The sequence below is a fragment of the Saccopteryx bilineata genome, chromosome 2 (assembly GCF_036850765.1).
Source record: "Saccopteryx bilineata isolate mSacBil1 chromosome 2, mSacBil1_pri_phased_curated, whole genome shotgun sequence".
NCBI lineage: Eukaryota > Metazoa > Chordata > Mammalia > Chiroptera > Emballonuridae > Saccopteryx > Saccopteryx bilineata.
The window spans coordinates 277,646,595-277,665,607 of record NC_089491.1 but is presented as its reverse complement, the minus strand read 5'-3'; the positions used below and the strand labels follow the sequence as shown (position 1 = coordinate 277,665,607).

At 54.1% G+C, this 19,013-nt stretch overlaps 1 protein-coding gene across 2 annotated transcripts in view; it reads right to left on the bottom strand.

Moving 5' to 3' along the window:
* LOC136325881 (carboxyl-terminal PDZ ligand of neuronal nitric oxide synthase protein-like) overlaps positions 1–18,338 on the bottom strand; it is a 117,364-nt gene extending 99,026 nt beyond the window's left edge. For both annotated transcript variants that reach the window (XM_066261003.1, XM_066261004.1), the window contains exon 1: positions 18,101–18,338. In XM_066261003.1, coding sequence (XP_066117100.1) covers positions 18,101–18,205 — 105 coding nt within the window. In that variant the 5' untranslated portion in view covers positions 18,206–18,338. The remainder of the gene's footprint in view (positions 1–18,100) is intronic.
* Positions 18,339–19,013: the final 675 nt, after the last annotated feature.

Sequence of the window (19,013 nt, the reverse complement as noted above, 5' to 3'; positions counted from 1 at the left end):
CCGAGGTGAGGGTTGAATGTGGAACAAATGTTTCCCCTGCACATTCTCACGCCACATTGTATCAGCTAAACTCCCTCATAAATGGCAGCTCATCAAAGATCCATGAGGTAAACAAGGAGAGAAGAGATAGAATAAAACAGTAACGGAAAAATAGGAAAGTCCAACCCTTTCAAAGAAAGGAGACTACGAATAACTTCAGTTTGGAAGACAAACGTTTTCTGAGGAGTTTTTACTCAGGGATATGGAGTAAGGAGGAAGAAAAAAAACAATATTTAAAATAACACTGAACACTCCTTTTCTGGCATGACTCAAAGTTCTTGCAAATATGCTAAAGGAATGAACATATTCATGATCGGAATGCAACTAAAGAATAGGTTGTTGAGTGACCCGAAATAATAATTCAACTGAATGAGTATGTCCTAAAAGACCATGAAAAATAATAGGAAGGCTAGAATACCCGGATGTGTATGGAAATAAAGCAGGTGTTCAAGGCCCCGTTCCTGCTCTGGGGAAGGTCAAGGCCCCTCTGGAACCCAATGCGTTTTAGAAAGAAACACCATAGCACTGAGTGTCCCCAACTAGGTTTGAGTCCAGATAGCACACTGTGACTCTGTCATATTCAGCCACCAGCTCATCCAATATCTTTCTGACCACAAATAATTCCCAACAGGATGGGTCACCAGAAGTGACGTTATTTTTCTGTGTCAGCTTGGCTAGGCTACCGTCCCCAGGAATCACACACAACTCCAGGGGTCGCTGTAACAGTGTTTGGTGGGTGCTACAGAGGTCCACAATCAGTTTGACCCAAAGTAAGAGAGATCATCCCGGCTGAGCTGTGAAGGCCAGACGCAGTCAGCTGAAAGGACTCCCCTGAGGAAGCCCCACCGTGAACAGTTCTCTGTGCCCGAGGGCTCCAGCCCTAATGCCAGCCCTGTCTTCTTTATGTACCTCTCCTGTGGCCTGTTTCCCAGGCGGGACCACATGTGGCTGACCCTCCGGTGGAGGCCGTGCAGCCTCTTCCCACACAGGGGCTTGTGACGAGAAACACAACAGTCTCTTCACTCAAACTAGCTGTTCAGGTGCCAAACCTTGTGCCACCGTGAACCAGACTACGGACAAGGAGAGGAAACCTTGGTTACCACCCCCTACTGGAAACTTTCTTCTATGGACTTACATTTGTTTTTGTACGTTGCTTGGGGTTTTCAAACTCTCTTTGGTGACTTTATCTTCAGAGTGATAGAATACGCATATATTTTAATTTCTCAAGGGCAACTGGAGGCAGATGCCCTGCCATGGCTGCCCTCTGTCCCAGAGGGGAGGCTGGACAGGAGAGAGGGGACACCCTCCCCACCAGCCTGAGCCCCTGTGGGCTGGAGGACCCCAGTGAACCTCAGGACACACGCCCACGGGCTTCATGCATAGATGTCCTGCGTCCAATCCTGCTTTGACCACTGGGCTCCCTGAAGGGACAGAGACCAGCCATAGCCTGTCTGCTGCTCAGGAGTGGGGATGCGGGCACCAGCTTCCTCTCACCCCCCACCCCAGGTGCCAGGAGCCTCACCTCTGACCTGACCTGTCAACTTGCCTGCTGATACCCCCACCAACCAGACAGGCCTGTTGGAGACACCACTGGGGAGCCACAGCTCCACCTCTCTGAACCCCTTCATCTGCTCCCTGGAGCTCACAGCACCTCACATGCAGGGCTGTCGGAAGGACTGTGATACGTGCAACAAGGGCTGGTAATGCTCACCTGCTCAGGCCGGGTCGGACAGGTGCCCACACTTGGGGCAAACAATCCACCTGAGTAGTGAACACGGGGGGGGGGGGGGAGGGGAAACAGCCCTCTCTCAGAGCGACAGCTCTGTCACACGACTGGCAAACCACTCAATAACCTATCGGTGGCCATCAGTGTGTCCTCCACGCAAACTCTGCAAAGTTGGCACCTGCCAAAGGCCCATGCGTGCTGATGGAGCATGGCGCTGGCCAAGAGCTGGGCGGGCCCAGCAGAGAGAGAAAGGAACTGGGGCCCAAAGCTGTCGGAAGAGGAGGCCAAGCTCCACAAACGGCCCAGCATCAAGGGAACCAGAACCCAGAACCGCGTCTCAAGCCTCTTCACTGAGGCTCTCAATGCAAGAGGACAACTCAGGCCTCTGCTCAAGGATTCAGCAGGTGTGAAGGGCTCATCTCGTCTTCCCACCCGTCCCCAAAGCCAGGATGTCCGTGTGCCATGAGCAAGAGTCCTCTACGATGGCAGTGTGCACAGGTTGGCCCTTGGCTGCAGGGGGACTGAGTTGTTACAACCCTGAGACAGGGAGGCTGCACACACTCACAGCTGGTCTGGCCCTAACCTCCCCTGGGGACAGCAGGAGGGCCGGTGGGAGGGTGAGCTCTGCTCATGTGCAGACTCTGGCCTCAGTGGGATGCTAGTGAGGTTGTGCCGGGTCAGACCCCGGAGACTCCTGTTTGATTTATTCTTCCTAGAGCCCACACACCTGTTAAGTAGAACTGGAGAGCCAGTCCCCAGCCACGCTTGTTAGAGCGCACTGTACACCTAGTCCTTTTGACGGTCAGACGGCTTAATGAATGTCCGCTGAGCGTCTGAGCAGAGACTGCAGGCGTCCCTGGGCCTATCCCGAGCCTGGACACGTGGCAGGTTCTTAAACATTTCGAGGTCGTCTCTTCCTTTCTTTTGACCCGACACTCACTGAGGCTCAGGCTCAGATATGTTTGGTGATGTATCCGAGATCACACAGCTGCTTTAGGATTGAGCCTTGACTTCTGCCCAGTTATGGTTTCTTCCAAACCATTCCAGCTGTCAGAGTTGGGGTGGAGCGGTCAACAAAACTGTGAGGTCCACTCACCCATGCACAGGCTGCAGGAGACAGTACACCCACACACTCCTGACACCCTCAGCGCCAACAGCCCTGCCGCACTGGACAAGCACTCTGCACACCTGTGGCTCAGCTCACTCTGGGAAGTCCAGCGATGTGCCTGCCTGGCGTGATCCATATCTATGTCTCATGACCCTTGCAGCCAGTGTTATCTCATTTGAGGTCATTCCCCCAGAACGCGGCCTGGCCCCCGGCTTGCACAGAGCTCCAGAAAGTGCTCACGATGCAGCAGAGAGACCGTCTCCCGGGATCTCATCCCACCTTAGCACATCTCTGAGGGGCAGAGCCATCTCACAGCGCCGCTCCAAGGGGCAACATGCAATTCAGCAGAGCTCTGGAGCCCCTGGGACATGACCTTCTACTAGCCAAGGGATGGCATGACCCTTAATGGCTAGGTCCTGGTTTCCTGGATACAAAAATAACTGTCTCCAAGGACCTGGAGATCAAACACAGTCATTAAAGCGTCTGAGAAACTGCGAGAGCAAACAGACTCGGCTGTGTGAGGGGAGACACATCTGAACATCTGCCCCTTTCTCCAGGGAGCCGTTCTTCCCTGATGGCGAAACACTCTTTCCTTCGGTCTTCCTCTCTGTGACGCCACTGCTACAGTTGTGAGGCCCTGTGCCGGTGAGTGTAGGGGAAGCAGGGTTAGGACACAGCTCCTCCTAACCATTTCTTCCAGGAAGCCCTCCATACTGCCCCTTCTTCTCAGGGGATGGTGTCTCATACTTTTTGTGTTCAGCAATACATAGAACTTTAATTTGTTCATGTCCGGGTTGCGTTTCTCCAAACAAATGCACTCAGCACATATAAATGTAACGGACCACCAACCAGGCACAGGTGCTTGAATAGGAATCACTATCTCCTTGGCCAACAAGATAGGAAGAGACCACTGAGGGAGATCGTGTGTTGAGATGAACAGAAGTCAATGCATTGAATCATCGGTAATAAACTACTGTCCAATGAACACACAGCGCTCAGAGAAACACTTTCTTCCCTTGGAAATGTCAACAGACCCCTGACAGTCACCTGCTGGAGTGAAAAGCTCAGTGGGCCTGATGAGTCAGCTTTTGGTTCTGCTCTGCTTCTGCCAGAGCTCCGTGACACTGAAATGAAGCCCTGTCCCCAACACAGACCCTGTCCGATGTGCCTCTGTTACAGGAAAACCCACGAGCTGAAATACCAACGTCTTAAAACAAAAGCACAGATACTCTTAAATTTACTCCGCAAAAGGCATCTTCCTTGAAAACCACCTGTTTACGTGGTACTTGGCGTGGCACAGGCCATCCTGGACTGGTTGCTCTGCCAGCCTTACCCTTCCCCCCATCGGGTCAACAGCAGCCTTGAGCAAGTCACTGTCACCTCTTTGTACTTCAGTCCCCTCGTCGGCAAAGTAAGGAGGTGACTTGGGATTGCAATCTCAGTGAACGCTCTGACTCTGTTTGCTGTACCCATGTCTCCTGCAGATCACCTCCACACACACTCCCGTACCCAGGGAGGGCACATGCCGGTCACTGAACGCCCACACTGACTGACAGAGGAGTCAGAGCAAACAGCCTGAACCAGCACGTAGAGGAAAGGTGTCCGGCGGGGCACATGCCTAGCTCCTGGAGGCGTGGGAGGAGGGACTGCTCTCCCCAGGCTGCTCATCAGTACCTTGCACGAGGAAAACCACCTGTAAGCTGAACTGACTCATTACCGTCTTCTGTTCTCAAATATTTACACCTTTCGCCGCTCTGTGGAGTAATAACCTTTTTAAGACTTAGTCATCAGTTTTTCCCTATTGCAGCCAAAAGAGAAGAGTTTTGAAAAGCAGCAGAACCCTATCGGGTCAAATTCCACAGAAAGGCAGAGGAGAAACGGACTGAGCTGCAACCTTGGGTTTTGTAAGAATTTGGGCAGGAAGGGGCCGTGTGCTTGGCTACCCCAGGGACCAGGGTCTGTGACTTCCTTACGTGTTCAGGGGTCAGAAACAGAACTTCTGCTGCAGTCGTGCTCTGCAGCCCAGCTGCCCGTTCAAGTCCCCGGGGAGCTTGTGGGATGCACGCTGGGGCGTGCCTGCTCCCCGAGCCTGGGCTGGGGTCCCAAGTCACTGTGGTTCTCAAGACTCCCAGGTGACTGCAGCATGCAGCCAGAGAACCGACGTGCTTGCAATAGGGACGTTCCTGAGAAGGCCCAGATGGACGAGACCGATTTTAGGCCAGAATCCTTTTTATGAATTTTCAGGGATGACCTCCCTGCAGGCGAGCGGGTGGGGGTGGAGGGCGTAGTGCTCTGTCTGAAGGCTGGTCAGGAGTGTGATGGCCACAGGCCCAGAGGCGTGAGGTGTCCACCCACATGGTGGTGACAGTGTCCCCAGTGAAGCCAGAACATTCAAAGCCAGGAGGCCAAAGCCCTCCCCCTGACCATCCCAACCCAGAATGTGTCGTACTACGTGACCCTGTCCTGAGAGGTTCCGTCTCTCAAGAACCCCCTTAATCGTATGTTAGCTCTTCTTTACCAATCTTCAGTATTTGTCACTTTCAAATCCTTTTTGTCTCTTCAGGTATTTCTTTTCCATTTTAACACATTCCCCACTTTTCCGGCCTTTGTTAGGTTCTGTTTTTTCCCCTTTATTCCTTCCAGTTTAGTTTTCGTTTCTAAAATAACTCTGATTCTTTCCTGGAGATTCTTTCCAAAGTTTCACACTTCTGATTTACTCTTTAATGTCTTGCATAATTTAAAATATCTTTAGCTCATTTATAAATTGTTACTTTTTTTTTTTTTTTACAGAGACAGAGAGAGAAAGAGTCAGAGAGAGGGACAGACAGGGACAGACAGGAACAGAGATGAGAAGCATCAATCATTAGGCCTTCGTTGCGCGTTGCAACACCTTAGTTGTTCATTGATTGCTCTCTCATGTGCCTTGACCGCGGGCCTTCAGCAGACTGAGTAACCCCTTGCTTGAGCCAGGGACCCTGGGCCCAAGCTGGTGAGCTTTCTACTCAAACCAGATGAGCCTGCACTCAAGCTGGCGACCTCGGGGTCTCAAACCCAGGTCCTCCGCATCCCAGTCGGACGCTCTATCCACTGCGCCACCACCTGGTCAGGCTATAAATTGTTACATTTTTAAATGGACGATGACTTTGGTAGCATTTCTAATGTCACAATCCCTCGGGTTTTTGGGGGGTTTTTTGGTATTTTTCCGAAGCTGGAAACGGGGAGAGACAGTCAGACAGACTCCCGCATGCGCTGGACCGGGATCCACCCGTCATGCCCACCAGGGGGCGATGCTCTGCCCACCAGGGGGCAATGCTCTGCCCCTCAGGGGCGACGCTCTGTCCCGACCAGAGCCACTCTAGCGCCTGAGGCAGAGGCCAAGGAGCCATCCCCAGCCCCCGGGCCATCTTTGCTCCAATGGAGCTTCGCTGTGGGAGGGGAAGAGAGAGACAGAGAGGAAGGAGAGGGGGAGGGGTGGAGAAGCAGATGGGCGCTTCTCCTGTGTGCTCTGGCCGGGAATCGAACCTGGGACTTCTGCATGCCAGGCTGACGCTCTACCACTGAGCCAACCGGCCAGGGCCAATCCCTCTGCTTTTTCATCTACCCTGTTTCCCCGAAAATAAGACATCCCCCGAAAATAAGACCTAGTGCAATTTTTTTCAAGCTTAAAAATATAAGGCCTCCCCTGAAAATAAGACCTAGTGCATTTTTAGGAGCAAAAATTAATATAAGACACTGTCTTATTTTGGGGGAAACAGGGTAGATTGTTGTACATGGAAATAGAGTCACAAGAAATTCTTGATGGAATTCAGAGTCTGGCTGGTTATGCTGATGTTCGTGATGACATGACTACAGTATATTAATAAATGTTGACTTTTTTCAACAATAAATGTGAATTCTTGTTCATGGAAATATAAGGCCTCCCCTAAAAATAAGACCTAGCACATCTTTTTTTATTTTTATTTTTATTTTTTTTTAAGACCTAGCACATCTTTAGGAGCAAAAATTAATATAAGGCACTGTCTTATTTTCAGGGAAACACAGTAGGTTAGAAAACTGTGGCCACGCCCCTCCCCTACTCGCACCTGAAATGTCTCTCTCTCTCTGCGGCCTCTCCCTCTGTGTTCAGACTCTACTGGATGCATTGCTGTCTCCTACACAAGGGCTCTGGTCCCGGTGAGTTGGGAGTTGGTGCTTAGAGCTCTCGGGGCCAGCGTCTAGCCCACAGACCCTTGTGGCCCTCACACTCCTGGTCCGTCTGTGGCTCTTCTGCTTCCCTGCTGTGCTCTCTGGATCCCTGTGACCCCCGGGCTGCTCCCCTTCCAGGTTCATCCTGTGCCTCTGTGTGACATCTTCTCCACAGAGACACCCATGTGCAGCTGGCTACTAGCGGTCTGTCCCCGTTGCATGTGTTTAGGGCTTGTGAGGTGCCTTTCACCAAATCCTGCTGGACGTTGTCCACAAGTTTTGAAGTTTGATATTGAGTGGCTCTGTCTCTATAGGGACCGCAGAAGGTCTAGTAATCGTCCTGCTACCATTTTTCCAGAATCGGGGTGTCGCCTTTTCATTTTCACTAAAACAGGGCAAACTGATGACTGAGGTCTTTTTAAAGTTTTTGTGGGGGTTTTTGTCCCACAGAGCAGTGAAAGGTGTAAATATCTGAGAACAGAAGATGGTAATGAGTCAATTCAGCTTACAGGGGGTTACCCTCCCACAGATGAGCAGCCCGGGGAGAGAGCAGTCCCTCCTCCCACGCCTCCAGGAGCGAGGTGCGTGCTTGGCACGACACCTTCGTTCCACGTGCTGGTTCAGGCTGTTTGCTCTGACTCCTGTCAGTGTGGGCGTTCAATGACTGGCATGTGACCTCCCTGGGGATAGGGGGTGGGCGGGGGTGATCTGTGAGAGACACGGGAACAACAAACAGAGTCAGAGTGTTCACTGAAATTGCAGTTTCAAGTCACCTCCTTACTTTGCCAACGAGGGGACTGAAGTACAAAGAAGTGACAGTGACTTGCTCAAGGCTGCTGGCGGGGGGGAAGGGAGGGCTGGCAGAGCAACCAGTCCAGGAGGGTCCTGTGCAGTGCTGAGGCCCCTGGGGCCTGGGCTCCCTGCTGAGTGGGCACACAGGCTCTTGGGAGGCAAGAGGAGTGGCAGCGCCCCTCCCACGAGGCGCATGCAATGCGTCAAGAATTCTTGCTCCGAAGATGTGAGTCAGCAGGCTCGTGTGTGTGCTTCAGACGTATTTTTCATAAAAAACAGCTTCAAGCTGCTGCTGGAAAGAGGAAACAGAGAGCCACGGAAGGGCATCGCTGTCACGAGCACCCGACGTCCACAGGACCCCGAGGACGGCGGTCCTCGCTGACAAACTAAATTGCTGAACCCCATGGGCCCCCCCACGCTGATTGAGCAGCTACTATGGGCAGAAAACGCACAAGTTCAACCACCTGTCCCTGGGGTCAGGACAAGCACACACATGGAGCTCAGAGTGCGAACCAGATGGGTCTGCAGCCACTCAAGGGAGACACACATGGAGCTGGAAGGAAGCAGAACCCAGCCTTTGACCAGCAAACCCTCACAGACAGGCACAGAGCCAATGCCATCGTCCTGAGTCCACAGTGCCAAAGCCAGCTTCTGGCCGCAAGCGGGCTCACCATCCAGAGAAGAATGAGACACACTCCATAAACATCACCATCGTGTCCAGCACCGCTGGGAGGGCAAAGCCATCAACCACCCCTCTCCCACACAAACATTGCTGTGTGAGATGCAATCAACATGATTCAATGACCAATGGGCTGGCTGGGCAGGAGGTGCAGGGCAGCCCCCAGGAAAGACCCGTGCCCTGGATGCCAGTGCCCACAAAGGCGCCAGGTAAACGTTGCAAGGAGCGGGGCAGTGCACATTCAGTGACATCACTGTGTACTCAGGATACATGACGCACCTACAGTATCAGGCATGGCGCCACGTGCTGGAAATTCAAAAGGGAACCAGACCAGGTGCCCGCTGATGGACCACATGGGCCCGGGGTTACCAGTTAGGGGAGGGGAAGTGGAAGACAAGGGACACAACGTAGGCAGTGAAGCGTCCACAGAAAAGCTAAGGACACAGAGGGAGCTGCTGCCCAGGATCCCGCCTGAGCAAACCAGCCTTGGAAACCCATCAGGATCTGGCTGTGGCGGCATCCCTGCCTGGGGTGTTCCTATGTCAGCAGCTCCCACGCCCAAGAGGAGGCTGGAAGGAGTCAGGGATGTCCTGGTCCCAGCCAGTGGAGGCGGTCAACTGCCAGGGTCTGTTTCTGTAGCCCACTCAGCCCTTCCTTCTCTTGCCCCGCAAGAGGGGCCCATATGGACACAGACTCATCTCATTCCTTTAGCTAAACAGATCTTCAGTTGCCAAATTTCAACAGCCTGACAATATGCTCCCTAAATGCTGAGACACTCACATGTCAGACTGCTCTAAAAGTGGAGAGAACTCCATGTGCGCTATTAAGACGTGATGTGGCGAAGGGCCGGCAGGAACAGCACAGGGCCCGTCACGGAGGCGGCGGGTGACACCACCCATCACGCCCATCTCCATGGACTCCTCGGGTCCCCAAATGGACAGTTTTGAAACTTTGTCAGGGTGAGTTTTAACAACTCACTGAGACATCAGTTCCTAGAAGTTAAGACTTTCGATTCTGTGTAATTTCTTTTAATTTAGAAATTAAATTTAACAGGATGATCTTGATCAACAAGAGTACCCAGGTTTCAGGTGAACATCTCCACAGCCTTGGAACGGGTGATTGCGTTGTGTGCCCATCCCCCAAAGCCATGCCCTTTTCCATCACCATGTGATTAATTCTATGTATTTTCTACTTCTGCTTACGGAACAGCAGGGAGGAGAGACTACGTGACCTGTCTCTCACTCACGAGAGACATTCATCTTCCTTTTATCAGAAAAAGAAAATACCTACACCATGCACGCAACTCTTCCCATTCAAAGAGAGCAAACCAAAAAGGGAGCGGTTTATACTCAAGAAAGCAGCTCACAGCCTGACCAGGCGGTGGCGCAGTGGATAGAGTGTCGGACTGGGATGCAGAGGACCCAGGTTCGAGACCCCAAGGTCGCCAGCTTGAGCGCGGGCTCATCTGGTTTGAGCAAAAGCCCACCAGCTTGAACCCAATGTCGCTGGCTCCAGCAAGGGGTTACTCGGTCTGCTGAAGGCCCACGGTCAAGGCACATATGAGAAAGCAATCAATGAACAACTAAGGTGTTGCAATGCGCAATGAAAAACTAATGATTGATGCTTCTCATCTCTCTCCATTCTTGTCTGTCTGTCCTTGTCTATCCCTCTCTCTGACTCACTCTCTGTCTCTGTAAAAAAAAAAAAAAAAAAAAAAGAAAGCAGCTCACAGCTGGGGAGCTTCTCCCACACTGTGCGCTGGGGGTGACGACCAACCAGAAGGCGACACCTCCAGGTGGCATGTTTCTCAGCACGTATGCCCGCGTCCTGTCCAGGAAGGCCAGGGCTCAGAGCCCAGAGCTGGTCCTCAGAAGTGGAGCTGGGGGTGGGGGAGCTAGGAGCTGACAGGGAAGATGTTGGGGGGAGTAGACCCCAATAATAGGCCGGAGCCCAGCAAGGGAGACCACTGTTAGGAGGCAGGGAATTTGGAAGCATCTATCCTGCTCAGTCCCTGCTGTCACACTTGCTAATGCCTCGTTTCTGTATCGAGACCAACACCCTGGCCCAGACGGTCCAAGCGAACTGCTGCCCTGGGAACAGGAGGCCGGAGCCTGGGTCCCAGGCATAACCGCAATGGGAGGAGCAGAGACCACCACCTCAAATAGACCATCTGCCCATCTGACCCAGCCTAGAAAGATTTGCCTCAGTCTCCTCACCTGCAACTTGGGGACAAGACAACCCTCCCAGGACCACAGCCAAGATTAAATTACTCAACACACTGCGAACCACAGAGAGCGTGTGGGGGTGCCGGTCAACATTAGCTCTTGGTCTCTGGACAGACGCTGCCCAGCTGTTGCTAGAGAAGGCCCAGCCTTGCTGCCTGGGTCTGACGGGGGCCTGTCCATCACCGACTGTGCTGGCAGCAGCGTCCCCCACCTGTGAGACTCAGATAACAGGAGCGTCTCCGCTCACATGGCTGTTGGGAGGATTAATCATTTCATAGAAAGAGCTTGGCACGATGCCAGGGACACAGTGAGCGCTTTCTAAATGACAGTGACTGCTTTGCTAGCATTCTCCGAGGTGGACGCACCAGGCAGGCGTGTAGGGAGTCCCCTGGCCCTGGAGGAGCTAGTGGGTCTCCCGGGCCAGCAGGCAAGGACACATGCTGAGCCAGCAGGGAAGAGCAGCCCAGCGGACGGCATGTTCATTCTGCAAGTGTGCGAGCTGATGTCGCTCAAGTGTGCTCACACCCAGGTTGATGTCCTGGGTATAGGGAGCCCTGGGGTGGCAGTGCCCCCTTCCTGGTCACCCCGTGGTGGGAGCCCCAGGTCTCACTCAACTCCCATTTCAACTGTTCTGGAAAGAACCACAGCTCTAGGAACAAAAGGGGGCAGTGCCTCTGTCCTCACTGCTCACAGCGGGACCGTAAGGGTACAGGACACTCAGCCTCACTGACATGGGTCACTCGAGCGGGCACAGGGGCCGGGTTCTAGAGGGCTCACACAGCCTGGGCGCCGGACTCGCTGGGAGTGCCTCTTTGGTAACTCGGACAGCCAGCTGCTGTTGTGCCTAAAAGGGAACACAACGCTGAACACACAGCTGGAAGGGGAGACGCAGCATCCCAGATACCCATTACCCTGCGGTGCGAGACTCCTTCCGCTTAAAGAAATATTTACCCAAGACATTCAGAGAGAGCGGAGACAGACAGCGAAGAAGACAGCCGTACTTGAAGGCTGGGATGTTTGACCCTAACGAGGACTGAGAACCTGCAGTGGGTGTGATGGGCCTGCACCGGGCCGGGCTAGCCCCTTGCTCTCTGCCCCAAGAAGGCCGGTAGCTATTCAGGCCCATGGGGTAGCTGTGCTGTCTGATGCGCAATGTCAGGAATCAGAGTAATGCTGCAGCTTGGTGTCGTAAGTCTGACGTGTGATGCGCAGGCGACATACAATGGAGCCTCCAACGTGTGAAAGAGTGGAGAGCATCCCGACTCCAGACTGAGACTACACAGAGGCCAAACCTTAGTTGCGATCCATGGGACTAGCTCCCCCTCTGCACACGGACCCTCTGCGGTGTGATGCATGTTTCCTTTTCACCACTGGGGATGCTAACAAGAGGTCTGAGTGGCTCACACAAGGCCACGTGGCACAGGAGAGACAGCAGGGTTTGAACCCAGACATGGCTAGGCACCAGAACCCGTGCTGTGCTATGCGGTCAGCCATATTCACATCATAAAAATCATAACATAGCATATTAAAAGAAATAAAACAATAAATTAGGAGGGAAAAGGTATCAATTAATTCATAAGAACATGACAGGTTGGAAATGTTTTTATTAATAAGTGACAATGAGCTGCTCCTGACACAGACCCACGGCCCACAACCAGAGAGTCTAGGTGGACTGTGTGTCCAGCACTGGGACTCCATCTAATTCAGGGGCAATGCTCCCTTGGCACGGCCTTTGGGAGGAGGCAGCACTCTGTGAGGGGGCAGTGGGGGCCTCTTCAGATACCAAGGAGGGGGAACCCCTCATGCCCCTGGGGCCTGAGAGGTGAAGGCCTAGAGCCACAGAAAGGCTGGGAAGCAACAGCTGAGGCACCTCCCACCCGTGTGCGACCCAGGACAGCCCTGTCAGTCCTTATAGGGAGCACCTTGCAAATTATAGCCTTCATTCAAAATGCACTTTCTATATGCATGGTACAGACTCGCACACAGAGGACGCCAGGGGCAAGGTGACAGGGACCCTGGTGATGACAGGGGGGACAAGGCCAGACGGGCAAGCAGCTCTAACTCAGAGCAGGCCTGGTCCATCCCCTTGACACAGGGGAGGAGCGATGACATCCACTTCACTCGTGATGGGTGGATGGGCCTAGGAGACAGGTGGGGACGGCAGGGAGGGTTGGGGTACGATGATGAACCCTCCCGCTGGACTGACGCTCAAGATGACCGCAACCAGAGAGCCCTGACTGTCAGGCTCAGGATTTGGGCTCTTTTAGTGTTTTTGAGTAGGAGAGTAACATAGTTATATTTCAGGAAGATTAACAGAGTGAAAGTTTACGAGATACAGTGGAGGCCTTCCTGAACAACATGAAGGGACCGTACCACCGTGTGACTCTGACCACTGCTTTCAGACTTCCTACCGCTGCCCTTTCTCCCCTGGGGCACAGCTTGTTACTGCAGGCTGTGCATGTACCTGAGGCAGGGCAAGGCGGTACACAGATGCCTAAGGCAGGTCCTCAGAGGACACTCGGCATCACTGAAGGTGTACGCAGAGGGAGTCCCACACACTGTGGTACGCCGTGGCCCAAAGATGTCTCCGGTGATAGGGCTTATCCCACAGGCACGCTTGCAGTGGAACCTGGACACACCCCATCAAGAAGTGAAGTCCACTTCTGCCCTGCAACCTGAGCTGTGGCCAACGGCCTAGTATGACCAACAGAACACAGCAGAAGTGACCCTGGGTAACCAGGGAGGCAAGGCTTCACAGGCTCTGCCTTCACTGCCCAGAACACTCCCTCCTAGGTGACGGCTGCCAAACAAAGGGGCCACCATGCCCAGAGGAAATCCAAGGGACCCAGCAGAGAGAACAACCACACGAAGGGCCAGCCATAGGGGTGATGCTCCTGGAACCTTCCTGCCCCAGCTGACAACAGCTGAATGCAGCCAGTGACCCAGTCAAGACAGGCAACAGAAGAACTGCCCTGCCAAGCCCTGCCCGAATTCCTGACCCATGAATCATCAGCAAATGCTAAGCCACAGGTTTGGAAGAAGTTTGTTAAGCAGCAAGAGATAACTGAGCCTAGCCAGAGGCCAGGGAACGAGGGTGAGGCCTGGTTCAGTTCCTGTTGATCTGTGCAACCTTGTGCCAATGACCTACCCTCTGGGTCTCAGTTTGCTCATCTGTCAAATGAGGAGGCTGCCTGAGGTAAGCTATGGTACTTCCCAGTTCTAACGGTCTGACTCTGAGGGTCTGAGCCCTACATGCGTATGCCAGTGAACGTCCGGGAAGGGGGCATGGCTGGGTCAGAGTGCCAGAGTGTGAGGACCAAACAGGCCACACCTGGAACAATGGCTCACGGTAAGGACTCACGAAGTATAGAAATATCGACTATTGCCTGACCTGTGGTGGTGCAGTGGGATAAAGTGTCGACCTGGAACACTGAGGTTGCCAGTTCGAAACCTTGGGCTTGCCTGGTCAAGGCACATATGGGAGTTGATGCTTCCTGCTCCTCCCCCTTCTCTTTCTCTCTCTCTCTCTCTCTCTCTCCTTTCTCTCTAAAAATCAATAAATAAAATATTTTTTTAAATAAATAAATAAGAAAATTGACTGTAATCGATGCTTTCTCATCAGCTCTGTGATTCCGGACAAGTTACCCTCTCTGACTCCCATTTTTCCCATCTAAAAAATGTAGATAACAGTATTATTCTTATTTCATATGTGAAAGTCCCACACAAATCAAAAATCACTGACAGCCTGACCAGGCAGTGGCGCAGTGGATAGAGTGTTAGACTGGGATGCCGAGGACCTAGGTTTGAGACCCTGAGGTTGCCAGCTTGAGCGCGGGCTCATCTGGCTTGAGCAAAATAAAAAATGCTCAGCAGCTTAGACCCAAGGTCGCTGGCTCAAGCAAGGGGTTACTCGGTCTGCTGAAGGCCCGCGGTCAAGGCACATATGAGAAAGCAATCAATGAACTAAGGTGTCAAAACGAAAAACTGATGATTGATGCTTCTCATCTCTCTCCGTTCCTGTCTGTCTGAACCTATCTATCCTTCTCTCTGACTCTCTCTCTGTCCCTGTAAAGAAAAAAATTTTAAAAATAAACTTACTTTAAAAAAAAATCACCGACAAACGTAAGGCATAGCTGTTATTAATACTCTTATGAGACCTTGAACCGATGTCATTAGAGGTTTCCTCCACACTCTACTCCTCTGGTGAGTAGAGAGGCAGCAGATGACACCAGCCACCCTGAGAGCAGCAGGGACAGAGGACCACACAACCCACCATGGTCAGTGAGCCAGGTGCCCACGCAGGTAACCCTAGAAGCAGCTTCTAGCCCCGCACTAAAGGTTTGGAAAATGTCCTCCAGCAGAGTTTGAGAGGCCAGCAACCTGAGGACGCCCACCAGTGAGCCGTGAAGCAGACTACCCGGCACACCGCAAACACTGCACAAAAACTAACAGGTGAATAAGTACCGGACTTGGGTGTCAGAGCTCCCAGGTCTCAACGCCCGTGCTGCCGTGCACAACCGCGCACTGAAGCAGGCAACAAGCTCCCGAGCCTGGATCCCCGCGTTATCAGACTCGAGGAAACCTTCGAGGGAGGCAGGGACAGCTGTGTGAAACCCCTGCAGGGGAAAAGCATCAAGGATTCTGCTTCAAAACTAAACACAGTAGCTTGGGTTTTTTTTCTTGTTTGTTTTTTTTTTAAAGTGCTCAGAACCGCTGACATCCACACACCGGCCACCACCTCTCAATCTCAGCAGAGCCCTGGAAACACGGCATCTATTCAGGCCACTCCTCCATGCTGATCCTGAAAACCGGCCAGCGCTTGGGAAAAAGGACCGGGGCTCGTTCTCCCAGGGTGCCTGACAAGGGGCAGCCCAGCAGTTACCTTCTACGGCCCGGGCTTTACCAAAACAAGCAGAGGTGCTTGCACATAACCCTGAGGGATCTCTGTGACTGTGCAGTTCCACAGACACTGCCCTGGGGACATGTGGAAACAGCCAGGGATGGCTGCATGCTGGGTGCCAGAGGCGCAGAGGAGCTCCTGCTCCTGCCTCTACTTGGGCCTTGGTTGGTGCAGGTTGACAGTGCAGGGGTGTCAAGCACTGAGTACTAAGAGCTGGGGTTTAGGACCCAGTCCACAAAGTCAGCTGTGCCCCCCACCCCCACCTCGCTGTGCTCAAAGTCTCAGAGCTGCACTGGGCACACAGCCCTGACCCGCTGTGGCTCCCCTCCTTCTATGGGGAGCTGCACTGGGTGTGAGCCCAGGGAAGTTACTATAGGAACTACATTATGCAGCCCCCAGACATCGCTTAGAAAAGAAACCAGGAAAGGGAGTGTGAGGCCCAGCACATGGGAGGCAAGCCTCAAGCCCAGTGTTTCCCAAAGTCTGGTCTTAATCACCAGCGTCACATCACATGGAATGCTCGTTAAACACCCGGAGTCCTGGGCTCCCTCCCCACCCCACTCCCCCACCCCCGCCCCGAGATTCATCAAATTAGAACCGGAGGTGGCGGGCATCAGACTTTTTAATATCTTCCTCTGCCAATTCTTAGGCACATGAGGTTGGGACTGAAAGCAGAGACAGTGAGACAAGAACGGAAAAGGCTTGAAGACATTTCATTCTGATCTCTCTCTCTTCTTCCCCTCCTTCTTGCAAAACTGAGCACTTGGTGAACCAGACAGACAAAAAAAGCCAGGCTCCCGATTTACGTGCGTCAAAGAAAATGAAGTCGTGACCGTGTTGGATTCACTCGTAAAAACAAACAACTAAATAAATAAATAAACAAACCTGCTCGTCAAAGCAACAGGCCTGGACAAAAATTAACCCAAACATCCTTCTCAAGACCAATCAGATCTATTCCGAGAGAAGCGAGATAAGATCTTGGCTGCAGCCCCACACTGGTCCCAGCCATACCCAGTGATTCAGCTCTGCATTCCACCGCAGGGTTTGATGTCTGAAGGGGTGAGGGGCAGGGGGTGCCCCTGCTCTGGCCAAGATGGTTGGGGGAAGGTAGCTCAAGGACACAAAAAGAGGCATATTCTCAACTCGCACACCTATAAGAGGGAGAAGAATACCTCTGCCTAACTGACAGCACTGGGCACTCAGCACTCGGCAGCACCCCAGAGGTGTTTCACGCCCCGCAGGAAAGAACCACCCTGATGGACTAATCTTTGCTGAGATGCGGACACCTGCCTACCAAGTCCTGAAGGAGAAAAACTAAACACAGAGTTAACATTAGCACCCTGTGGGAATCGTTCCCTTCCCACAGAGAAGCACTCTTCTTGGTGATGGTGACAGGCAGCGGGAACCCCAGCTGTCATTTCAGGAACCAGAACTCCTCACTCTGAGAAGCACGTCATGGGGGTGGGGGCAGCTTACTGCCACCTGAGGGTCCAGGACAGAGGCTTCTACCTGCTCCTCCCCAAGGACAGGCCTGGGGCTCTGGCCTCAACCCTGGAATTCTAGTCACCCCCTAAGTTCTCCCCCAGCGCTGGTCACCTGCTGTCTGCTGAAACTTCACACTGTGCCACAAAACTAGCAAAAAGGTGTCTCTCCCCTTCCCCCCCCACCCCATGACTGGCACTCGCACAGGAGTCTTGGCAAACCAGCCACTTGGGAAGTGACTCTGACACCTGGACCTGCTCACCTGAAATCTGAAATACGCCCTGTATTATTTTCCTCAACCAGGAAGCAGGCATTCCCCTCTGAAAGGCTTTCTTGAAAGCACCTCTCCCACGGGATCCCAGCAGGTAAATGACACCAGTGCTTCCCTAAGCTGAGTCTACAGGACCAGGTGTCCAGGCAGCGCTCACCCCGCAGGTCTGGGAAGTACCTCTACTTTATGGGCCAGTGAGGACAGAGGTCTACAGTGGGACGGGTGGGGACAGGGTCCTGTACAGAGGAGGAAGTGACAGGGGTCTGCAGGTGGGAGGAGAGAATGGGGGTGCAGGTGGGAGGGGAGAGGAAGAGGGGGTGCAGGTGGGAGGGGTGAGGAGGGGACACAGGTGGGAAGGGTGAGGAGGAAGGGGTGCAGGTGGGAGGGGTGAGGAGGAGGGGTGAAGGTGGGAGGGGAGAATGGGGGGTGCAGGTGGGAGGGGTAAGGAGGGGTCTGTAGGCGGGCGGGAGGGGTGAAGAGGGGGCACAGGTGGGAGGGGAAAATGGGGGGGTGCAGGTGGGAGGAGTGAAGAGGGGGTGCAGGTGGGGAGGGGTGCCTACCGCTCAAACTTGGCGGCGCGGCTCACACAGAGCGGGCCCCGCGGGCAGCGGCCCCCGCCTGGCGCCCCCCGCCCGGTCCAGCCCGGCCCGTCCGCTAGTCTGCCTGGCCCCGCGCCGGCAGCAGCACCCTCACCTTGGCCTCGAAGCAGATGCCGTGCTGGAAGGCGTCTTCGTTGTGCAGCGGGATCCGCAGGTCGTGCCCGTCGTCCACCAGGTTGTACTTGGTCTTGCTGGGCATGGTGACCGGGCGGCGGGGAGGCTGCGAGACCCGGGCGCGAGCCGAGCGGCGCCGGGGCGGGAACGGAGGTGGCGCGGGCGGGCGGCCGGGACCGGGAGGAAAAGCGGCGGCGGCGGCGGCCGAGGCGCCTGTCACGGAGACGCCGGTTCGGCGCGGCGCGGCTCCTCCTCCGGCCGCCGAGGCCCCGCCCCCCGCCGCCGGAACCAATCGTCGTCGAGGCCCCGCCCACCTCCCAGGCCCCGCCCCGCAGCGCCCGCGGGGCAGGTGCGAGTCCCGGGCGCGCCCCCCTGCGCCCGGAGGCGGGACTCCCCCTGTGCCCGCGCGGGAGCAAGAACCTCGAAGGTCCCGCTTTTGTTTCCCAGATTCCTGGCAAGGCTTCGAGCAGCAGCGCCTTGGGGTTTGTTTTTGTTTTTGTGTTGTAGCGGGGGAGGGGCGGCACTTACTGTTTAGCTTCCATGTTTTACCAGGAAGGCCCAGCCCTGGCCCGAAGATCCCCAAATCGTTAATCCTGAGAGAATGGAGACCACGCTGGTCCCTGTGCGCAACGCTGTCTGCCGCGTGTCGTGGGGTGGGACACGGAAACCATCGGCCTCTTGGAGATGGGGTACTGATGACAGCAGAATGCACAGCCCTGTGCACCCTTCCTAGTGGGGTGCCCTTCTGCAGCTGGGTGGGCATAAAAAGTGTCCATTTCTGGCTCTGATGTCTCTCCCTCCACAGTCTGCCTGTTGTCAAGAAGGGGCCTGCTCACTGCTGTCCTTTGCATCAAGGGTTTTCCCCACGCAAACTGTGCAAATGGAGGGGCCAG